Source organism: Sinohyriopsis cumingii, chromosome 7 (assembly GCF_028554795.1).
Source record: "Sinohyriopsis cumingii isolate HCF-2022 chromosome 7, ASM2855479v2, whole genome shotgun sequence".
NCBI lineage: Eukaryota > Metazoa > Mollusca > Bivalvia > Unionida > Unionidae > Sinohyriopsis > Sinohyriopsis cumingii.
In genome coordinates this window covers 91,600,854-91,619,699 of record NC_142967.1, presented here as the reverse complement: position 1 = coordinate 91,619,699, position 18,846 = coordinate 91,600,854, and the positions used below count along the sequence as shown (strand labels likewise).

General features: G+C 36.3%; 2 protein-coding genes across 3 annotated transcripts in view; both read left to right on the top strand.

The window, feature by feature from the left end:
- The window catches only part of LOC149795708 (macrophage mannose receptor 1-like), a 41,998-nt gene extending 29,952 nt beyond the window's left edge, over positions 1 to 12,046 (top strand). The window contains exons 7-14 of the mRNA XM_089965593.1: positions 1,223 to 1,353; positions 2,362 to 2,519; positions 3,090 to 3,208; positions 3,711 to 3,838; positions 4,216 to 4,403; positions 7,693 to 7,823; positions 9,361 to 9,497; positions 10,410 to 12,046. Coding sequence (XP_089821719.1) covers positions 1,223 to 1,353; positions 2,362 to 2,519; positions 3,090 to 3,208; positions 3,711 to 3,838; positions 4,216 to 4,403; positions 7,693 to 7,823; positions 9,361 to 9,497; positions 10,410 to 10,489 — 1,072 coding nt within the window. The 3' untranslated portion in view covers positions 10,490 to 12,046. The remainder of the gene's footprint in view (positions 1 to 1,222; positions 1,354 to 2,361; positions 2,520 to 3,089; positions 3,209 to 3,710; positions 3,839 to 4,215; positions 4,404 to 7,692; positions 7,824 to 9,360; positions 9,498 to 10,409) is intronic.
- Positions 12,047 to 14,163: 2,117 nt separating this feature from the next.
- LOC149795707 (macrophage mannose receptor 1-like) overlaps positions 14,164 to 18,846 on the top strand; it is a 29,731-nt gene continuing 25,048 nt past the window's right edge. For both annotated transcript variants that reach the window (XM_089965592.1, XM_089965591.1), the window contains exons 1-2: positions 14,164 to 14,319; positions 15,073 to 15,260. In XM_089965592.1, coding sequence (XP_089821718.1) covers positions 14,277 to 14,319; positions 15,073 to 15,260 — 231 coding nt within the window. In that variant the 5' untranslated portion in view covers positions 14,164 to 14,276. The remainder of the gene's footprint in view (positions 14,320 to 15,072; positions 15,261 to 18,846) is intronic.

Below are 18,846 nucleotides of genomic sequence, written 5' to 3'. Positions count from 1 at the left end.
CTAATCAAATTTTAGTATTCGCAACTTCGATGTCAGTCCTTCGGATCATAGCTAGAATGCATATGGCGAATTCACATTTAAACTACTTGGCTGTTTACAGCACAAGGATTGACCAATATGTTGCTATTGAACGAACTAATTTTTTCATTTGTAACATCTAGGTCAATCCGACAGTCATTCCAAAATGTAGAAATACACAAGGTGGTCCTAATAGATTGGGGATTTGTTATTTATTTTTTTGCGGATAAACTTCACGCGAACAAGATGTATGAGTTTTCTGTGAATTGCTGTGCCGACACACATGAAGCATTTTTTATTCTCGCAGAACCTGCCGATGTCGTTCTGAATGATCTGTATGAATCACCTGAAAGTTACGAATTGCGCACGTTTGTATTCGAGTCTAATCCTCAGATAGCTTGTATATGTTTGTATTTAATAAATGTATGCACAGTCTCTCTCTTTCTCTCTCTCAGGGCTGTCAGCAGAGGTATCACGGTACCAATTGTTTTTCAATAGACCCAAATGCTAATGTTATGTGAAATAAATATACTTTCTATCTAACCTCAGCATGCATGTCACACACTGTCATAGAGAACAATGTTAGATTGTCAATTTGACAAGGACAGAACCACGTACTCCATTGCACTTAAGAGAGATAACTCGTCTGGAACAAGATAACGGTAAGAGTTATCTAGCCACACCAGACACATTTTCAGTCATGTGTACCACGTTTTTCAAAAAATCATAAAAATATACAAACTATCATCTAGATATGAACTAACATAATCTCACATGTTACCAAGAGGCTCAATTTTGTTTAAGCTTTACAGAAGGTACAACTCTGACAAAATGCACTAATCTCAGCTAGTTTTTGTCGTTTATTTCTGAATACAATGTTCCTAAACCGTAAGCTCCGCCCACCTGGTGTTGTACAATTGGTACCGTTATACCTAGTGCTCACAGCGCTCACATGGCAATAACAGGAAGAGCCCTATATACGTCACATATGCATGTCCCTTTTAAGCCGATAGGCTATCCTCCTGTGTCGGACAAATAGGGAACATGAAGATTGATTTGTCCAACTTTACTCAACTTTTAAAGATGTATAAATAATCTGAACTCTATCGATTGAATACATACTATACCTACACATATATTAACCCGGATTTTATTTACATGAAAATAACTTTTCCGCTTCTGATTCTTTTCTTCTTGTTTACAGCCAGTGGGTTCAAGAGCCAGATAACGTCGGAGGGATAGAAAGCTGTGCTATGATAAGGATGAATGGAAACTTCAGTGACCAAAATTGCAAATCCAACCACAATTTTATCTGCATGAAACCACAGAACGTCGGTATGCCAATCTAGCTCTACATGTAATAGTTCATAATAGCGAAGACAACTTTGATTAACTATTTTCTAAAATAAATTGAAATCATATAGAAGCACAAAAGTCGCCCTTTCCCGTCATCTTATGGAAATTAGGGAACATTTTCCGTCTGATTTCGGAGAAAAGGAAAATTCCACTGATATACCAATTGGCTCTGACTATGGACTGGAAAGATCTTCCCATGTAACGAACCATTTATTTATTGTTACTCTCTGAAGTTTATCGATGGTTCAAAAGGACTCGGCGGCACCGATAGCAGAGTTCATTCATGTATTGAGTATTGCTTTGAAAAAATGAGATTCTTGTCAGTACAAATTCCTGAATACGATATCGTTTGAGATTCACAATATCAAGGTAACTGTTGCACAGCTAATAAACGTGGTATCTTCTGGAAATTGATTCAGTTTAGCATTTACCACTTTATATATGTAAATTGTCATGAAGTTGTTTTAGCATTTGCCAATTTATGTTTGTAAATTTTCATAAAATATGTATAGACTTACGTTTAATCAAATCCCTGTTTCTAGTACAAGTACGTTATGAGTTGTTTGGTTCCAAAATCGATAATTTAATCAGTGTTTTCGTTTTCTTCATCCCAACCTTAAACCTCTCGACTGCTTCTCCGCCATTTTGTTAACGGTAAGATGTGTGCGTCAACAACAATGTATTCGCAGCATGGACAAATAAACAACAAGTACAATTCTATCAGGTCGACGCATATAAAATAAATAAAATATGGGTAGACGGTATTGGGATAAGATGACATATTTCGCCTTCATCTAGAAAAAAATGTAGACCTATATAGTTATATGGGTTTCGACACGATCTTAAACCTAATTTGTGAACAGGGTAAGCATTCAATAAACATTGAATATGAAGTAATGACCTGGAAGACGTTAGCGAAATTTAATCCTTGGCGTATTTTACTATTACGGAATATAAAGCCAGTCATATTTAGAAATCTTGTTGTAGCATCTGTTGTTTCAAACATGGGGTGCGGACAATGGACAAGAGCAGGCAGAAAATGCTACCACTTTTATCTTGGACCTAAGTTGACATGGGTTAACGCCAGGGCAACGTGTCAGTCTTTAGGTGGAGACTTGTTAAAAGTAGAAAACAAAGATGAAAAGGTAAGTAAAATATTTGGAGAGTATATTATTTTTTTATATAAAAAGAAACATAATTTAACAACCAATAAATTAAATTATCTGAAACATAGCAATTTAAATTATGGAAGACAGTAAAGAACACAATACAATTTGACATCCATAGAGAAAGATTGCAATTAGCTATCATTAGTTGTTATTTTTTAAATTATTTCCTTTTAAAGAGGTAGTCTATGCAAACTGTGGTGATAAATTCAATTTTTACGTCAGCGTCCACCATCCAAATAAAAATGTATTTCAGAGATGAACATGATGAAAATGTATTTCAGATGAGATATCAGTAATACTACCAGCTGCTTTCATTTGAAACAAAAACTAATATTTTAGGCAATATAATATATTTCAGTATTCACAGAATAGCCAAATTAACTCAGACACTCACCCAGCAATATATTTGTCATTTCCTCCTGCAATAATACTAACGTTTTGTAACCTTTGTTTTGCAATTTTATTGAGTTTTCAATAAAAGAAATATACATAAACAATTCGTACTTGTTGAGAAATGAGTTCCTTAAGAGGCCTATTTTTTTGAAGATATGGATCACAAATCAGATGTTGCTGACCAGCGATAGTTATTGGACCGGCCTTAATGACAGGGCTCAGGAGGGCATTTACGTCTGGGCAGATGCTGCACCATCTCAGGATCAACTTGTGTAATTTACTATATTGTTCCAGATTCGTTCACTCTGATTTACAGTTAACTTATCATCTGTTGTCATTAGTTAAGTAATTAGAAGAAGTTCTATAACCGAAGATCGATAAAGAAAAGGATCGAATTATTGGCTAAACTATCAATGTTAACAAAGTATGAGTTTTCTATGTCTTCTTGATTTGAGAATTTCTCAAGACAACATTGATTAGAAAAAGATATTCTATGCCATTCTGAAAAATGAAAACAAGCAATACTTAGAATACCTATACTGCAATACATAAAACTGGAAATTTGCATCTACAGAGAGTAAAATCTAACAAGAATGATTTGTTTAAATTCGAAAGGTATGCATACAAAGTTAGCATGAAGACAAACTATTCTCTTTTATACGGTCCAAAAACAGTGTTTTTCTTGAATTAGAAATGAAAATAATTAAAGAAATAAATAACTAAACTGAAAATAAGTAATAAGTGTATTGGGATCAGCTTTCACTTACATTGCAGAATGTGGAATCAGGAACCTAACGATTATATGGGCCAGGAGGACTGTGGAATAATCTTCAGTAACGGAGGGTACAATGATGCAAACTGTGCTGCAAAAGCCGCATTTATATGTGAGATTCAGTATCAAGGTAATGTAATATCAAGGAAACATAATATAAAGGTAACTGCATTCTTTTTGCTCATTAACTATGGCACAATACAGTTAAAAAGCATAGATTCAGCTAAAGCAACAAAAAGAAGTACTTTAAAGGAAAAATTAAAATGGTTGTGACATATATCAGTACAGCCCTTGATTACCGAGGTAGATTACCAGATGATGTGTTCCACATTCATACAACATCTCAATGGAGCAAGTGCTCTTCTAAAAGTGTTGTCCTTCCAAAATAATTTTTACGGATTAATTTTAAATAATCTGGTTTTCACTCAGAAGTGAGAAGATTTATACAAGCAAGGCCATGGATGATGTCCTGATTATTCGTCTTTAATTTTTGTTTTCACAACAAAGGAACAACATGTCCAGCTGGATGGGTGTCCAGGACAACACAGCAGGTGCTCGACTGCTACTTCATCAGCGATTACAAGAATAACACAATGATCATGACGTGGTCAGAGGCTCTAAGTTACTGCGCTAGTCAGGCACCAAGTCAAAGCGCTTTAGCATTACTACTGTCTGTCGATGATGCAGATGAAAAGGTACGATACACAGGTACAACCGCGTTAAGTTGTGTATGTCTTGAAAGTGTGGTTGTAGAAGCAGTTGCTTGGTTTTAAAGGTGCCCCAGACCTTAAGATCATAATACTGAGTGTCAATTTAAAACGAAGTTTTCACTTTCAGGCAATCGAAACGTGGTATTTACAATATGACTTGGAATTCAGAAACATAAGCTGAGACTCTGCTTCAAAACTGTATTATTTCCAGACCAGATCCTAATCTTTGAATATAATTAAGCTCAATGGAAAGAAACTGGTGTTCATCTAAAATAAATTAAGTTAAATGGAAAGAAACTGGTGTTCATCTAAAACAAATTAATTTGAATGGAAAGAAACTGGTGTTCATTTAAAACAAATTAAGTTGAATGGAAAGAAACTGGTGTTCATCTAAACTAAATTAAGTTGAATTTTATTATTTAAACCACTTAATAAGTTCCAGCTAAAATCATGAAATATCTGGAATCATCAAACATTTTTAAAGTTGAAAATTCAGATGGGGGAATGTGAGAGGGAAAAGCAAAGCAACTGCTTTTAGTCGTGATAATTCGAAATATATTGATTCATTTGGTATGCATGAAAATATTATGCAATGGTTATTTCTTTGCTTTCCTATCATGTGCTTAACATTCAGGATCAACCATAAGTTCCAGTGTATTTCAAAATCGATCACTTCCATTTAGACATTATGGGATTGCTTACAGCATGCAAAACTTACTTTCCTCCAAACTTTGAGAGCCTGAAAACATGCAAAAACCACGCACCTCCGAAACTGACAGTGTGGCAAGGAAAATGCCCCAATGAGCATGAGCAATTTAAGTTGTCAAAAGTACATGTTAACACGTGCTTTGCAAAGAATTTTACTTAGTTTAAATTACACTCAAAATGCAAAGTAAAGTGACCTAAGCAGGTCGCCGCAACAAATTCAAGGAGCCAAGTGTTTTGAACCATGTTGTCAGACTCCTAACATGCATACGTTTCCGACGAGCTGGTCGGCGTACGAATATTATCCAAAATTGTTAAGTAAATCGCCAGATAGCAGAGGCGCCTTTTTAGCGATGATGTTAACGGCGATCGTGCAGAGTGTGACAGGTGTACACATGTTATATAAGTTAGAACCTAAAATATATATATTTATTTTTCGTATATTGTTGGTTATTCTTTTGCAGACTTTTTAGGGTGGGGTGGGAATTTCGTTAAGCACACTAGGTACTTGAAACCACTTAAATTAATTAATGGAATCACTTTACCTCATTCATTTGTTATGGGGGAAGAACTCATAAGATGGTGCGCACAGATTTCAAGGATTGTAATTATGGCAAAAGATGACGGGCAGTAATTTCAATGGATTTGATAATGAAAGTGTGACGTCATTGAAATTTATCTATAAACAAACAACATACATTTTATTTGTGCCAGACGTTAGGGCAAAGTAGCTGTTATGACTTAATTTGACTGAAGTCATCAAATTTATATTTTCTTTCTTTATTTGACAGAGGGTAAATTCTTTGTTCCGAGTTTGAGGAATAACGGGCGCCTGATTCAGACGTTGTTGTTGTTGTAGGGTTTAACGCCATTTTTCAGCACAAAATAGACATGGCGGCCAGTGTAAATGGTGAAGAAAGAACCCGGGAAAACCCCAGGAAAGAACCACCGACCCACGAGAAGCTACTGGCAAGCTTTCTCACATACCCACATTGGCCGAGCCTGAGACTCGAACCCACACAGACAGAGGTGAGATGGTAGTGATCTGTGAAGGTGAGCACATTTGACCACTCGGCCACTCGTGCCCCCTGATTCAGACGTAAAATGGTCATAATGGACGTATTTTTATTGGTTATAATAATTCAACACTATATTGGTTTTGAATCAGCGGATGCCTGTTTAGGCTGGGCTGGACATAATGATTCCGTCCAATGGTTGTCTGCTTAAAGAAAGGCTTTAGTTGCATTGGTATATTTCTGTATGAATACTTGCTATGTGAATAAATCCGTGTTTTGTTTTGTTTTGTTTTTTTAAACTGGTTTGGCATGGCAATCAAAAAATGTATTCATATATAATACAGTTAAAATCTCATTAAAAACTATGGGGATTTACATGCAAGTATCCTGTATAAATATTTATGTACAGATCACTAGCGTACTTCTGGTTCTACTAGGTTTTGCGGCGAGAAAGAAATAGACATGGCGACTTTAGAAATAACTATTCAAATTTATGCATTTTGATGTCGATACCTAAAATATGATGAAATTTCACATTTTATCGATCAAATGAAATTAGTTTAACTTCGTATTTAAAGTGAGTTATAAAGAAAGATTATATTCCGTTCAGTAGCATCGGCCGGCTTGTCAAGTTCTCATAGCTCCCTCCATACAAGTAATATATCCGTGTTAATGGTTTCTAAAAGAGTCTGCATTTGATTCACTGCTTGTTTCATAGTATTATTCAGGCTTCAGTGAGCCTGAATAGTGTATTATATTGGTCTGGTATAAAGGACATGTTTTGCTTTCAGGGGCAGGTCACAACGCAAGACCCAACCCTAACCGATACAATCAATCTTGTGATACGTTACAGTCATTCCAATAATTTATAATCAGGACCCTCTCAACGAAGTCTTTTGTCCGTCAGTCCGTTCACAACTTTATTACCACAGCATATGGGTTTCCGTGGGTTGCTTTCAATTTGGTTTTATACGAATGTAATTTGCCGTTTTATATTAAAGGGAGCTCGTAAGAATTTGATTTTCAGTAGTATACCTCATCACTTTATACAGTTATGGCCCGTTAGTGTCCGATTCACCCACGATTTCATTTCCGGACAAACACCCTTTATCATCTTAATACTGGAAGTGGAAATGATGTGCAGCTTTAAATTGGCACGATCTCAGGGGATCTTATTACAAGCATCGTTTGATGAGTTATATATAGTTCATTACTGTCATACGCTTCTATTTTGTTTCTGTACAGTACCTATATTTAGTGAATTGTGCCATTTACGTCAGTAAGCAAGACATTTGGCGGGAACTGTAGCAGATGTCAGCCAGTTTGGAGTAATCTGAGGAATGTTTTTAGAGTATCATTTTAATAATGGTATCACTCGGTGCGAGACTAGCAATGAAAGTCATAAATTCATATTTCATCCAAACAGAAAAAGAATAATAGATTTTCGTCGTTATTTGTATGTATAACACAAGCAAGCAAAAAAATAATACCAGACATAACAACTCAAGCATTGGTGGAAACTGTACTATAATATTTGATTCAACATGTAACAGGCATTCATTGAGCAGCAGCTGTCAACTTTGGACCGGAACTTTGGCGGATGGTGGACCGGACTGAACGATAAAGACAGGGAAGGATACTGGTCATTTTATGGACAAGCAGTGATGGCAAGCACCTCGCTTATGTAAGGTTCCATCGATTTAATGATAAAGTAATGCGCTACGAGTTGTCAGATGCTCCAAATGGGAAGTTAGATTTCATCCTAGTTTAATAAGACAGTGACAATTAAGAAAAACAAATTTCCATGGAAACAGTGACCTCATAATAGAACTATTCATATCTTAAGGTACATCTGTACCTTAATCCACTTAAGTATTATCTTCTCCTTTTTATCATGACCGGAGGATGTGTTTCATTTCATTGCCCCTTTTGTAACTGATTGCTCTATCTTATATCGTTCATAACGCAGTTATTCTAAATGATTTTAAATCTATTCCGTCTTTCTCTTGATGGTATTCTTCATTTACCCATAATGCTATTTTCTTTAAGGTGTCATTTCCTTGTCATATGTGCCTCACAAACACTTTAGAGGATATCAGTTCACTCCATTTTGATGCATATATTACGCATATGCCTATAAATACTTCGCTTCACACACACACACACACACACACACACACACACACTGTTCACGATGAAGACCTATTGAATTAATATGCTGTAACATTTCGAGTATTGAGTTAGTCTTATGTCAAGTTTTACACTCAACCTGTAATGGTTAAACGTCAGAAAGTAAACTAGAATGTTGGAAAGTGATCGACAAGCAAATTAGACTGGAAAACATGAATTTGAAGCTGAGTGCTCTATTTTATGTCATTTGTTTTTCTTCCTTTTTCTCCGGAAAATTATTTTTGCATGTTTGGTGGTCGTCGTCGTGGGAAAGAGGGTAGGGGGCTTTGGTTATAATGAAAAGAAATGGGTTCGGTTGAACAATGGTCTGAGTGCGGACTTTGGCCGAATAATGTTTTTTGTTACAAGAGCAAAAGGGATCGTACATAGTTTTCTGTGTGAATGTTTGCTGGAGCACTATGTAAGACTTTGAGCCTGAGGACTGAAAGCCATGTCCGAGCGCTCCAGCAAACAAGAAGAAAAAAAAGAAAAGAAAAAAAAACTACTGGTACAGAATATGTAAATTCCCACACTGCTGACGTTTACATAAACACTTGGGTGAGTAAAGTGCGAAATAAACGTTATAGAAGGGAAGGTACTAAACACCCGCGATATGATCATGTGACCTTGCAGTAAACATGCTTTTGAGAATGTAAACGTAGCAAGGACATGCTTGCATTATTTTAGTTATAACTTTTACTCCTGTCCACATACTCTCAGCTAAAACATCATGATCATGTTAATGGCATTGGTCCAAAATACTGGTTTAAAATAATATTTCTGCTCTGATATTTAGAAAGAAAATTAACTGATTATATTCAATATATTAACTGAAACACAAAGTTTACTTAAGGTGTGTGTGTGTATGTGTGTGTGTGTGTGTGTGTGCATATATATATATATATATATATATATATATATATATATATATATATATATATATACCCTCCTGGTCGGTCTCTAATTCATGCGTAAACAAATACACGTAACTATGTGTACAATACAATGGCTGCACACCAAAAAATACTCAAACGTTTTCTTTATTTCTTCAGACCCTGGACTTCAGAACCGGATAACAGGTTCAAAGATGAAGACTGTACCATAATCAATTGGAGCGGTCATTATCTGACCCTTCCCTGTGACGATCAAAACGGTTACATCTGTGAGCGACATGTGCCTGGTTACAAAGGCAAGTTCTGCTGATGAAACGCTATCTCGATTAAAGTTCACATTTCAGTTTTATTGTCATTATGCCGTATAATCGGACTATATGACTGCAAATCAGGACAGCAAAAATTATATACATTGTATTTGATTCTAACTATAACTAATTGGAAAATAACAATCAAAAATAATTAAATAACTTGTTCTCGTGGCATTTGATGAAATATGTGTACATGTATGTAATCCTAATATTGTAATGTAGCTTCTCCTCTCAGTTTTGTTTAATTACAATATATACTTTCTGATCTGCAAATTTTAAGTCATATGACCCATGTAGATGATGTAATGACGAAAACGGGCACATTGTGTGTGTGTGTGTGTGTGTGTGACTTGGATTTTTGACGTAGCTTTAACAATTTTTCAGTCATGTCGCAACGATGTGTGCAATGTGGCAGTTTATAGTGTTGTCTGGCACTGAGACATCATGCCGTTTACATGTAGCATGATGTCCCACTCAGTCACATTATCCCGACACCAGGCCGACCAGTCCTAACACTAACCTTTTAATACTGAGCGCCAAGTGAGGTAGCTGTTAGTACCATTTTTTAAGTCTTTGGTACGACTCGGCCGGGGATCGAATCCACTACCTCTCGCATCCGAGACTGACGCTCTAACCTCTAGGCAACCGGAGCGGTTCCATATAATCTTTAATTGATCATTTGTTGTTTACAGTTTTGTAAAGATCTATCGACCAGGAAAGGGTAGAAATGTCTTATAAAGAGCGATTGAATTAAATTGTTTTATTTTAAACACTATACAAAATGTGCCTCATATATATTTTTATTTCGTCAAACGCAAGTAGCTTGTTCTTCAGTTTTACTTTCTGTTCAAGACATTCACTTTTTACCAGCCGTTATTATTATTATTATTATTGCAGGAGCAGCTAATGGTCGGTCGTATACATGGACGAACGTCTTGATTTGTTTCATCATTCTTGTTATAAATGGTCTGTTCTAGGAGACTGAGCAGAACAATATCAGATTAAACCACGCCTACAAATACCACGTGACTTCATAGAACACTCCATCGTGCAAGTGCTTGTTCAGTGATAGCCTCTGGAATACTTGTTGTGTAGGAATATGTGGTTCCCGTTTCATCATTAAAATGAGAAGACTTGTCAAGGTTCTGCAGTTAATATTTTTTATTGTTTCAAAATCATACTCGTGACAAACACACTACTTTCAATAGTTTCATGTTCAGTCTCACCTGTGAGACTTTCAATCTGTTCTGTGAGATCAACAAAAGTGTGTGTGTGTGTGTGTGTGTGTGTGCTCATTAACCATTGCTTTTTTATGATAATAATGTCAAATATCTTTGGAAAATCTGACGGACTGAGTGGAAATATTACTTGTATGTTACAATAGCAAATCATATGTACGCCGATTAGAATATGTACTTCTGTTAAAATAGCACGTATTGGGTTGGATGTTTGTCAATGAAAATATTGTCTCTTAAAGAGAACTACATGGTCATATCAGACAACAATTATAGCGAATTTACCAGAATTGTTTTTAATAATTATCTTTCACGTTTCAATGTTTTGTGTTTAAATGTGAAAAACACGACGGGTAATATTAATCTATGATAACATTATTAACAATTACAGCGTTATGAAATTATATATATTGCGTTTAAATATTGGAAGATATATACATTTTGCGTTTTGTCTTAACTCACCTATTGCGTCTAAAATATTGTCATACAGTATCATAACAGTAGATCATTCTTTTTCAATACAAGATCGTTTATGTATAATATCCAATAACTCTGGGGAGTTGGGGAGTTATCAACTTTTTTAACACCATTATTTATAGGGACCATTAGTTTTAATAAGTTTTTTATTCAGGTTGCACAGTGAACATAATTATACAATAACATGATACCATCCTGTATTTTGCCACTTAAATCAAGTTTCTTAAGTTTCTTGCTTACTACAAAGGTTATTTTATGCCCAATGTTTCAATTACCAAAGCAGGCAAAGAAAGATGAGCCCATACGTCTTCGGATATTCACGATATTATACGTTCTAGACATCATCGTTTTTTTCCAATAACTATTTTGCCTCACGAAACGTTGCAAGATAGACAATTATATGCATCAGCCTTTAAACTTCGATTTAGGAACGAAATGTCTCTATGTATAAAATTGGATTAATTATCATAGAATAGAATTACACTGATTGCATCATAACGCAGAGAGAGAGAGAGAGAGAGAGAGCAATGGGAAGGGTATATAAGGTGTTAAGATGAAGCTGATACTTCGTGCCACAACATGCTTCCTCGCTAGGCCATGCCGGCACGGACCGGTCATGTTTATTACATCATATAGATTAGGTACTGCACGTTATCTGAGGCAGGGTAGAGCGTGTATATAGAACAAAGGGAACATTTGGGGTGGTAAACGTTCGATAACCGTAATGTATATAATGTTTAGTGAGTCGCTGGATACTTGTTATACACGGATTATGCAGACGAGCACACATTGTATGCGCATGTCTCACGCCTCATTTATTTATAAAATAAATTATTACAAATTACCAGCAAGTGGTTTTTCTCAATATTTCGCACACCCGATCCGTCATGTCTTCTATCGCATCCGATCGATAATGAAAACAATACATAAACCAACATCCAGGGCCGGTCTTAGGCCGAATTGACCGATTTGACCCAATCGGGCCCCACGCTCACAGGGGCCCCACGCGTTATTAATTTTAATAATATATCTATGGAGAGAAAGTCATTTTAATGCGATGTAAAATTGGAAGTTCAATATCATAAAAAACTTGTTTTAAAGTTTATTTCCAAATCCCGTGCTTGCGGAGGGGGTGTGGAGGGGCGTCGTGCAAAATCCAGGGGGCCCCGCCAAAACGATCCAAATCGGGCCCTGCGTTTGCTAAGACCGTTCCTGCCAGCATCTTCGCGAGCCTAGAGTTTTCGATACACTTTGTTCCACGCCAAACTTTGGCATCTTTAGCTAGCGGAAACAGTGTTTGAATAAGTGCCCTCTTGCGGATGAACAAGCCCCTGCCCATAGCAAGCGAAATCAAATAACCAGTGGCATGTTAGGTGTCCAGACGCAAGACAGCGAATTGGGTCAGTTTGTTTTTGTTCTTTTTTTTTCTTCTTTCAAATTCAACCTATCAGATGACAGTTGTTCAGTAGATACCATTTCCAATAGTTAAATTTGTCAACGGTTGATGTTAGACAACGTGGATTGCGAAGATCATATGACAATAGTACATCTTGAAATATCTTTTTTGTTGTTGTTGTTTTAGGATGGGGGTTAGTTAATAATTTAACCATATAACTGTGAAGAAGATTTTCTCTAGGAAACGTTCCAGTTTTATTCCTATTAATCTCACTTATTCAGATGATGTTGTGATAATGCGAAATAATCCAATGATGCTTTCTTGTAATTAAAAAATGGATATGCGTGCACTATATACATATTTACAAATCAGAATCAAAGGAAACCCCTTTTTGGCGGGCTTAATTTTTTATTTGACTTTACTGGCAAAACAAGACAAAATCCAGCGAATGTATCAATGTTAGTGATTTTTTGATCAAATCAATATCGATTTCAGTCTTATTATAAACATATGGAAATATGAAGAAAACATTACGTAAAAATTATATGATCTTACTGATTATCATAATGGCTGTAGCTCCAAGTGTTTTGTGTTTCGATCCAGATATCCTGAAAATACCAGCCAAATGTAAATATCGGACAGTATTATTGGTTTGTTTGTGGCCTGACCAATTTTCTCAAGTTTAATACATATGTTCCGTGGGTTTCAGTTCTGACATGCCTTTATCGTAATTCAGACAGACGGGAATTACAGAAACGAAATATTAATTACATATCACATTTGACGGAAGCTATCCTAACACCATGCAACGGTTGCATGCAAGACGAGATGTAAATTGCCTCCTCCCCCCCCCCCCTTAGTCGGACAAGGTCCATCCCCATCCTTATCTAATTATAAATGGTATTTTTCTATTACAAATTTACGTTTAAATTTTCAAACTGGTCTCAACGGAGTTAATGCGATTTCAGAACCGGGCCACATCAAACTTTTGAGACAAGTTAGTTTAGCCGTACAGAATGGGGAACACATGAAAATAGCTATGAATTCTATAATAATAATAATAATAATAATAATATCAATAATAATGAGGACTTTGTATAGCGCCTAATTTTTAGAGGCTCTAAGCGCTTTACAACATTAGACAACACCTATAAGATAAAAAAAAAACATCTAATGATATGATTACAAAAAAAAAACACCATGAAACTAGAAAACATTAAAATACAATAGAAAACTTTAATGTTGAAAGTCAAGTTGGAGAACATAACTCACGTTTATTTTATTCAGACTCCATTCGGGTTTTTCTTTGCACAAAATACACATACGTGACCATCGAAATTATGTACAGAGTGATGACTGCAGTTTCAGTCATACAAATTTTGCTAAACACGTAGGGGATGCCATAGTCTTAAAAACTTACCTTTGAAATAACTTCTGTGCGACGTCATCGTGGGTAGAGAGCACTCCTAATAAATCTTAAATATGTTGCAAATCATTCGATACTATCTACTGTTTATCTCCATGGTGACATATACATCCATATCAAACCGATCACCTGAGAGTATGGCGTGATTTTATCAAGTTAAATTGATAAAAACAATGAGGTGAGCATGTACAGTCGGACCATATCGGCTTTCTCCATATGACGATAGAAAGATGGCCAGCAGGAAACTAGCTCTGATATTTTCTATATGTTCGGGTAAGTGCAAACTTTATAAATTAAATATTATAAGTTTTTATGTAGCAATGGGATATTCGACAATACGTTGATGTTTCAATCTTTTTATATGTAATACTTTCTTTTACAGTCGAATACAATAACGTATCTCATTAGGACAAAAATTTCTCATACAAGGGACGATTGTCACTGGCATTGGCATTTTCTGTTAAAATCCGGGTATATTTATCTTTACTAAACTCGTATCATCACTAGTAAATAATTGATCATGTAGGGATGAGTAAACAACATAATTCAAAGTGCTATTCTGTGTTGTACGTTTCTTCTATACGAATAAAAATATGAGCAAAGAAAATAAAATTACAAATTGGTCAATACTGACAGCGCTAAAGAATCATGAAATTTGGGGCCCGGGGATTTTAAATGAGACGAGACTATTATATCAAACTTTATCAAGTTTTGTGAAAGCATGTTCAGGTAAATCAGATATGAGTGTTCGCTATGCTGGTTAATTCAAAATCACTATCTGCCTTTGATATTCACAAATGGTATTGAAAAGTTTAGTCTCTAAGAGATCATGTGACCAATCATTGGAATCCCATTCGTGTATTTAGATCACGTGTTCTGAATTCTAGTTGTCATATTATTGCTTTATTCTTAAGCCTCCTTTGCGCAGACCTCAGTGTATACCAAGCTAGACTCTAATATTAGAATGGTAATTGGTAATAATACTGTATAGTGAAGTTTAGTAAGCGTACTGATGCATTATTTCAGCCATTATCAGTGTATACGGTGACAATTCAGACGGGGTGCCATTAGGATGTGACTTAGGATGGGTGAATGATGACAATAATAATTGCTACAACATCCAGAACACCAAAAGAGTTACATGGTCAGAGGCAAATGAGGAGTGCAACAGAATGAACTCCATCCGGCTTAGGATTGAGGATTCTAATGAACTGGTATATAAATCTTGTATTTTAATATAAAATTCATACAGTTGGTCTAAAATGTGTGTGTGGCATCCGGTTCTGCATCTGAAACTGCATTAACTGCAGATAGGCTGAAAGCATGTGGATAAAAAGAGTTTCTTTTAAATGGGCTTATTGCATATCATTCCTTCCGGTAACACGATCAGTGTAGTGTGCACGTGGTTCACCGTTGTATGTTCAAGGATCAGGCAATATTTTGGCACCAGGAAAGACTGGCCTAAAGTTGGAATAACCGTAGAGGGGTTGAGCCTTTAAACGATCATACGTTACTGTCGCTGCATTTTCGTTTTCATTTGCAGTCATAATTTATTCTTTAAACAAATAGTTAGTTGAATATTATTTTGTAAAAGTAAGAACTTAAAATGTTTAAAACTTAAAACAAAGTTCTGAAAAAGTAAGTAATCGGAATTAGCTGCAAAAGTGGAGCTGCGTACCACTGCAAGAGGAAACCATGAGGCAAAACCATGGCGCAACTTATAACATTACGAGTGACTTGATTTTTAAAGACTCGCGTGATTGCAGACTGTTCGTATCATCAGAGGAAACAATGGTAACACTGGACAACAAATTTTTACAAAAGTCATGTTACTGAAATAAAATTAGTCAATTCTTATCAATTTTTATGTGCTGAACACGAATATGACAGTCAAATTGCAAAATTGGCTCTAGTTTTTTTGTAATCTGCAAGAAATTAATGTTTACATAACGAAATGCATCCCAATAGTAAAAGGTCAACTGTAATAGCCTACCTATAAAAAATCAAGTCATTGACTACATCTTAGATTTCTTCGCCTGTCTCTTGTACAGCTGTTCGGGAGCATCTCTGAGGAGTGTCCAGCAGTAGTCAGCCAGCATTGTAGTGGACCATTTTCCCTGGTATCTTTGTTCCATTGTTGCGATATCTTGATGAAAACGTTCGCCGTGTTCATCACTAACAATACCACAGTTGCTAGGAAAGAAATCCAAATGGGAATGAAGGAAGTGAATCTTTAGAGACATATTGCAGCCAAGTTTCTTATACTTCATCAACATGTCTTCTACTAGTTCCTTATAGTTTTCTGCCCTAACATTTCCGAGGAAGTTTGTAGAAACTAGGCGAAAAGCATTCCATGCTTGTTTCGCGTCACCTTCCAGCAAGTTGTTGAACCGGTCATCTTTGAAAAGCTCTCGAATCTGAGGACCCACAAAAACTCCCTCTTTAATCTTTGCTTCGCTGAGTCGAGGGAATTTTTCATGCAGGTATCGGAATGCTGGCAAAGTCCGGTCAATGGCTTTCACGAAGTTCTTCATCAAACCTAGTTTGATGTGAAGGGGTGGTAGCAAGATTTTCTGAGCCTCAACCAGAGCTGGGTGTTGGATATTCTTCTCTCCAATGGCTACATTCTGCCTGTGAGTCCATTCCTTCCTCATGTAGTGCATTTCCCTTGCTCGGCTATCCCACTCGCATAAGAAACACATGTATTTTGTATATCCTTGCTGCAGTCCCATTAAAAGGGCAACTACCTTCAAATCACCACAGAGGTGCCAGCTGTACTTGTTATACTCAATGGAATTCAGTAGCTGCCTTAAGTTATCGTATGTCTCTTTCATGTGGACAGCATACGCTACTGGAATAGATGGAAAAATGTTTCCATTGTGCAAAAGCACAGCCTTGAGACTCAGTTTCGAAGAGTCCACAAATAGTCTCCATTCTTGTGGGTCATGAGTGATTTTTAAAGCATTCATGAGGCCCTCAATATCGGAACAGAATATCAGATTACTTTCCTTTCTGAAGAAAGGCTCCAATTGCTGGTGGCGCTTTCGATATGCAGTAATTGTGACATCTTCTTCTAGAAGATTCCATTGTTGGAGTCTTGATCCTAGCAATTCTGCCTTGTTCTTTGATAAGTCCAAATCACGAATCAGGTCATTTAGTTCTTCCTGTGTTATTCTGTGTGGGGTTGATGATGCACCACAGTGAAAATCTGGATCACTGCATGCTGATGGACCAGGAGAAGAACAGGTCGACTCACCTTTGTCTTCGTCAGATGAATCAAGAGAATATTCTGCAGGAGGTTCTGGAATAGGAAGTCCCTCACCATGTGGAACTGGTCTCAATGCAGACGGAATGTTTGGGTAGACTATTCTCGACTTCTTTCGCTTCGTTATTCCGCCGGAAAGAGGAGGAACCAAGCAGAAGTAACAGTCATTTAGGTGGTTGCTTGGCTCTCTCCACACCATTGGGACTGCAAACGGCATTGATGACCTTTTGCAATTCAACCACTGTGAAAGCTGTGTTGTACATGTAGCACAGCATATATGCGGAGCCCAAGGCTTGTCTTGGTCACCAACCTTGCATCCGAAGTAAAGATGATATGCCTTCTTCACTTGAGAATTGATACTTTTCTTCTGGTTGGCAAATGTCACTTCCCCACAAATATAGCAAAAATTGTCCGCGGTATTAACACACTTTCGAGGCATTACTGTTCTTTATTGTACGTAAATGGATAAAATAATAAGTTTTATGTAACAGTAGCTTGAACTGTCTCGCACAACGTCTAAAATATTTTAAATGCTGAACCTATCTGATTGGGCTTTATATAGTACACTGCTTACGTCAGCTTCAGCAGCCGCCTGGCATTAGTATAATAGGCCTACACATGTATAGTACACTGCTGACGTCAACTTACTTCAGCAGCCGCATGGCATTAGTATTGCATTGCATCAGAAAATGATGCAATCAACTGTGGATGATGTGAGCATGATGGTATTATGCAATGTTACATCATTATTCCGGATGTTGCTGCAGTCCTACTGGAGAAATTTACACAGTGAAACATAGAAAATGAGGTATATGAATATCTTCAAAACGAGAGCCAATACAAATTTTTCACGGTTATATTCGTGTTCGGCACACCAAAATACTACAGATTAGGGCCTTTTCAAGTCAGTAATGATTTCACTGTTGACCAGTGTAATAAAGCTCGTGCAACAGGAACTTTGTTCCATTTTTTTCAAGCAGTCTGCACTGATATATTTTAGATGCAGTATCAGACACCGTTCACGATATTACCGAATACAACGATAGTTATCAGTTTCACAAAAAATGTATTGTTTGTATTCGATTCATTACTTTCAAGAAAAAATTCAAAGTTATTCTGACGAAGTTATTTTTTTATTAAATATTTATCATTTACATATACCTTCATATGCACAGAAATAATCAAATCTTAAACACAGTCTTTCCTGACCCACAAATGTAATTTGTGAAGAAGTTAGTTCCCTTCCTCGTGGTAAATTGTGACGTACTCTCTGCAGCGTTCTGATAGTCGTTGAACATTATCCGAAACTGCGTTTACTTACATGAGGTGAATTATATTTCAAAATAATTAGTCCATTATGACGTTATTTAAACATTTTTTTAATATGCATTGGAGCATAACGACTTTCTCTAGGAAGCGTTCAAAATTGTGCTAAGAGAAGAGATGGATACCGTGAAGAATTCAGTTAATGACAAAACCTGTTGTTTTTGGCAGAGTAGGGTGCAATATATATATATATATATATATATATATAT